We start from the raw sequence: 6,000 nt of genomic DNA, 5'->3' as shown, positions 1-6,000 counted from the left end.
GTACAATAAATTATCAAAAAAAAAAAAAAGTGTTTTTTTTTGTAAAATTCACAGCATAATTGTGAGGCAAAAATAAGCAGTCACATAAAATTCTGCATTTCTTTTTTTGTTTGTTTAAAAAAAAACATGTTCAAGATGAACAGAAGACATCTTTGTGCAGAAGTAATGGTGGAGATACCACGTGCTGAAAAAAAAAAAAAAAAAAAAAAAAGTAAAAAAAAAAATGGAACATGAAAATGGAGAGCGAAATAATGAAGCAGGAAGGGACACAGGTGTAGCTATTTCCATCAACGCAAACCACTACTTCTGTGACCTTCAACCATTAAGGAAGTCAGCTTTCTGACACACGCAAAGTGACCTTGAAAAACTACAATTAGTGGGTCACAAAAAAAGTCAATTTTTTTGTTTTAAATAAAGGCCTCTTGAATTACCCCATTCTGTTTTTCAGCATTAAGGACTGTCTGCAAAAAACATATCCAAAAGTGATTGCATCTGAAACGGCAGGCTCTTCTAACTTAGAGTCCAATTCCATAAGGCCAAAGGTTATCCCAAAGACCAACACTTAGACCTCCCCAGGACTGGCCATAACTGACCGCTTGATTGCTTTTCAGTGCACCTTATAATGAGACGGGTTGAATTTTCAGGTTTAGCTGACTGGTCTTCAACTTGCAAGACCCACAAATTCCCATTAAATGGCTGCTTTGATTCCCAGATTCACACTAGGAGTAGATGGTAACCGCCACTTTGCAATGTTGACTGTTCAGTACGACAACAAGTTAACCATCCCTTTAAAATGATACCTATAGTTTTGTCAAAGGTCCCTCCTACTTACAGTACTGCATGTCTGTGCCCACAATTTGTTGGACATATAAAGCCCCAAAAAGGACTTTTTAATTTTTTTATTTTTATAATGTTGCTTTTATCATGTTGGCAACTGACTATGTTCAGTATAACTTACTATGGTTAAAATATATAAATATATATATGTATGTACAAATACATATATAATTTTTATAAAATAATTGCAATAAGAGTGTACAGAGTTAAATGGGGAAAGGGGGGGGGGGGGGGTGGAGATTAGGAGAAAAAGGAGAGGCGATAACCTCGGAGCTTTCCAATAAGGTGGATTTGGACATAGCTCTAAAAAAATAAAAATAGTTTCAACTTCATTGTCCCTTTGCAATCATTTCAAGTTTAAAAAAATAGTCAGCTATTCCCTGTTGTAGCGGTTAAGTGTGTTTATCTCCTTCTGATTAAAGCAGCTTTTGCACTTTGTTTTTTTTTTCTTTTGTTTTTTTTTTGAAAAACAAAAAAAACAAAAACAAACAAAACGCAAAAACAAACAAAAAAATAAAACACCACGTCTTAAAAATAAAGAAAATAGGAAGAGGAAAAAATAAAATAAAAAACACACAAAAAAAAAAAACAATCCTAAATTGAATTTAGTCACGAGCTAGCCACAGGACTTTGCTGAACACAAACTCCTGTCATGGGAGACTCTTCTCTATCAATTCCTTGCCTCATTGTCAGATGTCCCTCATTTACATAGTGGGCAGGGCCTGTATTCGCAGAATATTGGTACGCTGGGTGGCCGGCAATGCCAGTCTCTTGGCGAGGATTTGAATAGACTGTTAAATTAACATCCATAGTTCCATTCTGTCCAAAGTCCAAGGTGTTAGCAGCCATGGGGCGATTTTGGTAGGCCTGATTGCCTTGGTTGCCAGTAGACGAGGAAGATGTTGAGGAAGAAGTAGTTGAGGAAGACAAGGATGTCATGGAGTGGTGGCTATGCCCAACATCCATAGAATCTTGGGTGGAGGAGCTATTTGACGGAGAGTTGTAGATCCTGGGCCTCGTCCGGCTACCCAATGATTGCTGTCCATGGTGGTGGTGGTGATGAAGATGGTGGTGATGGTGAGAACTATTCCCATGATGATGCGGTACATTTTGTTGTGAAGGGGGGACATGAAATGTAGTTTCTTGGACTGGGTGAGTTTCTATGGTGACTTGTGTGGGGGCTTCAGTGACAGTCCAACCCACCGGTGGAGGAAACGGTTGTCGAACCTGGAAAACAATGAAATGCATAAAAGCAGGTTCTAGTACATAAACCATAAAGAAATATCTATAATCGAACTGTATCACACACACACACACACACACACACACACAAAAAACAAAACAAAACGCATCATGCTGGTATTTTTGGATGTTTGATGCAAATTTCAGAGGAAAAATTTATTTTTCTATAATTAGCCAAGTTCAATAATTCTGTAATAAAATAAATTTTACACATTCAATGTAGTCAATATTTACCCATTTTTGGTGTGCATGGTGCTATTAACCTGCTATATATGAATGTTCTAAGACAGAGTGTCACTGCGGAGTGTAAGGGCAGGTTGTGCTATCACCTAGTGCCCACATATAGTTATGTCACATACTAGGGATGATCAGTAAAACCTACGGTTTGAGGTCAGGTCACTGCACATGGATCTTCAGTTCTCTGTGAACCTGCATTTAATTGCATTGGCCACAGATTGAGATGAAACAGCACCTCTAGTGGCCACATTATCATATTACACACAAAGGTGCAATGCTTTTCTTTTGCCAAACATTACATGCGACTCGCAAGAGGTGACTGAAAACTGAACACTTCTCTTCCCTCTGAAGTGTTTTTTGGACTCGTATCCCTTTTGGCCTCTGTGAATTCCCTGTTGCTACTGAGTAATAGAACGTTTCGCCCTGTGTGCTTCTGATGGTGTGAAAGAGACTGCTACACTCTCACAGCGACTACTCATCCTCCTGGAAAGAAGATGCTTGTAAGGAGTGATTAGCCAGTGACGGCAGCTCACCTGAGGACTGTGTGTCTCACAATCCATAGCTTGAACAGCAGCAGTAAAATGTCCTCCGCTATGTCTATGTTGGTGAGTAGGATCAGACCTTGCTCTTCCACTGTTACTTGTCCCAGAGGAGCCACCTTATAAATGAGAAAAGATTTATAATGCATCATATACTATTATAAATACACAATTAAAATGAAATGTGCTTTCATTGATGACAAGACAGATACAGGCTGCTTTCATGGTCACACTGATAGCATGGGTTCCACATAGGGGGGGCATTTAGGAAAATTGCTGCCAATTTTAGTGCAGTTTAGAAAACCTCTGGTTGCTACGATTTTCCGTTCTGCACAGTAATTTGTGAACCAGTTTGTCAGTGTAACTATGATTTCCATGGGGCAAGGTAACCTTTAAAATCTTGCAGAGGAGAGATCAGTATTCAATACTGTATGTGTTGCGTACGGCTAGTGTCAAAACAGGTTGCAGCTGCTCCCTGATATCTTGCTCATCCGTACGTGCCTAGTGTTGGACCAGCAGCCAATCACTCCATCAGAACGTTGTGTCCTGCCAGTGTGCAGTCGGATAGCGAAAGGACGGAGCTCTCTGACAGGACAGGGTAATGGTGTGAGGCTGTCAAACTGAAAAGTATATTTCCATATCTGCGTTTGCCAAACCAGCAGGATGTTTGTCTATGCATATACCTGTGCAACTGTTTTTTGCATTATACACGGCGGCCACAAATATGTTTGGCCTATTCAGAGCCATCTTTAGCTCGATCTAACAAATAATGTCACGAAATGTCTCCTAATTAGGGGATGCGGTCAATATGCCGCCGGCCGGAATCCCGGCGGTCGAAATACCGACGCCGGAATCCCGACCGCCACAATCCCGACATATTCTCCCTCCGTGGGTGTCCACGACACCCATAGAGGGAGAATATAATAGTGTGCCGAGCGTAGCGAGGCACCGTGCCCGTAGCGTGGCGAGCGAAGCGAGCCCGCAAGGGGCTGCGTTCCGCTCGCCACCCCTGTCGGGATTGTGTGGTCGGGATTCCGGCGTCGGTATTTCGACCGCCGGGATTCCGTCCGGCGGCATTTAGTACTGATCCCCTAATTAGGACTACAAAAAAAGTTTAGGGTATAAAAAAGTTTTTCATTTTTCTGACCACTACAGCTATAGCATTACTATGTGCTTCTGGTTATATTACACTGCTTTTCATTTCAAATTTTCCTTCATTTCTGTGCTTAGTATTTGTTATTACATTTCATTCTTAATGACATTTCACGACCAATGTTTGTTGCTATTTAAATCACTATTTACCATATTCATTATTACCTTTGGTCTTCCAATCGTTTTCTTTATCCTTTACAACAGCCTCTAGGTGTTCTGTTATTCTATTCCTAGTTCCAATATACATTGCATGCAGAACTCTACAACTCTTTGCTGAGTATCAACCACAAACTCTGTAGAATGCCCTCCCACGCACAATAAGACCCGCCTCTAGTCTCCAAACGTTCCCTGAAAACTCATCTCTTCAGACAAGTCTACCAAATTCCAGACCCACCCACATAACCGTCAATGCTTCCGTATCCAATTACATCCTATCTGTACAGCACACACAACCTCACATATTTTGTCCTCCAACATTGCTGGGTGATCATATCATACAACCCATTAAGAACCTAGCATTCTGGTGGACCATTATGCAATAGGTAGCATCTATCCTTCTGTATCAATGCCTATTTCCCTATAGATTGTAAGCTTACGAGCAGGGCCCTCCTACCTCTATGTCTGTCTGTCATTAACCAATTTTGTTCTATTACTGTTGTTCTAATTGTAAAGCGCAACGGAATATGCTGCGCTATATAAGAAACTGCTAATAATAAATAATCCTCCCTTTCTTTCATCTTTATTACGTTCATTTCTCCTAATCTTCGTACTTAGGCCCAGATTCATCAAGCCCTGGAGAGTGATAAATTGCACGGTGATAAAGTACCAACCAATCAGCTCCACTTAACTGTAATTTTTTCAAACCCAGCATGTAACATGGCAGTTAGGAGCCGATTGGTTGGTACTTTATCACCGTGCAATTGATCCCTCTTCAAGGCTTGATAAATCGGAGCTTTACTCAGCAACTTTCACGTCAGTCCTCCATAACTCCCTTTTCTTCTCATTGCCCTAATCATTGACAACATTCCACTGCTTTTCCTCACTAACCACATACGTACCCCACCACTCCTCCTATCCTGTGTGCCATACCACCCCCGGACATTCCGCTACTCCACGCAGCATCTTTATGTAACCAACAGATACACACATTACATGTGCCAAGTTACACTATGCATCGTTAAACAACCATTACTTTTTATAAAGCGTGCAGGCACTACAGTTATTAGGTTACCTGAGCTCGATGATGTGCTTGAGGTGGTTCCTGATGACTGTGACTGCTCCATAGCTGGGCTTGTAGATACACTATTACTTGTATTTGTACCTTCGTCAGCAGTCTTCTTAAAGAAACTATGTTGCAGGGCATAGTATGGTTGGATCCGGGTCTTGGGATCGTAATCTAACATCCTTAAAATCAGGTCCTTAAACTTTAAATAGTCCGCTACAGTGTGACCTGATTCCCCCGCTCGCCGACCTCCTGGTCCTCCAGTCTCCACTCCAATTAGGATATGAAGTTTTCTGGTTCCTGCTGGTTTGTACTCCTACAGGGACAAGGCAATAGGAATAAATGCAACACAACGTGTATTCCACGTCTTCATAGAACTCAGGACTGTAAATAACCAACCATGGGAGTTCATCTGCACCAGAAAACGAAGAATCCTGTAGGTACGTGATCTTTAGTCAGTACTAGCAGATATACCAGCTGAGAGAGTAACAAGACACTCAGGACTTGCTGAAATCATTGCTCTGACTCACAGGGTTAGCATGAGCTTGTTGTAACCTTGGGACAACTTACATGGTCACCCTGTGATCAAGGCGTCAAGTCTAGATTGCAAGCTCTCCTGTGCGCGTGAACTGTGCACGAACAATTTTGCACTGTACTGTATTGGATGGTATTCACTATACAACAAAGGAAGTAATACTGCAGACTTTAGCAACAATGGGGACGATTCAATTAGCATCGCGGGGATGTAGCTCCTAGGTACCTGGAGCTTTT

General features: G+C 41.4%; 1 protein-coding gene across 3 annotated transcripts in view; it reads right to left on the bottom strand.

Moving 5' to 3' along the window:
• Window positions 1-1,424: 1,424 nt before the first annotated feature.
• DYRK1A (dual specificity tyrosine phosphorylation regulated kinase 1A) overlaps window positions 1,425-6,000 on the bottom strand; it is a 155,607-nt gene continuing 151,031 nt past the window's right edge. For all 3 annotated transcript variants that reach the window (XM_063956566.1, XM_063956567.1, XM_063956568.1), the window contains exons 10-12: window positions 5,239-5,545; window positions 2,850-2,974; window positions 1,425-2,064 (exon numbers count right to left, since the gene is read on the bottom strand). In XM_063956566.1, the coding sequence (XP_063812636.1) occupies window positions 1,447-2,064; window positions 2,850-2,974; window positions 5,239-5,545 (1,050 nt within the window). In that variant the 3' untranslated portion in view covers window positions 1,425-1,446. The remainder of the gene's footprint in view (window positions 2,065-2,849; window positions 2,975-5,238; window positions 5,546-6,000) is intronic.

Source organism: Pseudophryne corroboree, chromosome 2 (genome assembly GCF_028390025.1).
Source record: "Pseudophryne corroboree isolate aPseCor3 chromosome 2, aPseCor3.hap2, whole genome shotgun sequence".
Lineage (NCBI taxonomy): Eukaryota > Metazoa > Chordata > Amphibia > Anura > Myobatrachidae > Pseudophryne > Pseudophryne corroboree.
This window is presented reverse-complemented; position numbering and strand designations above follow the sequence as displayed.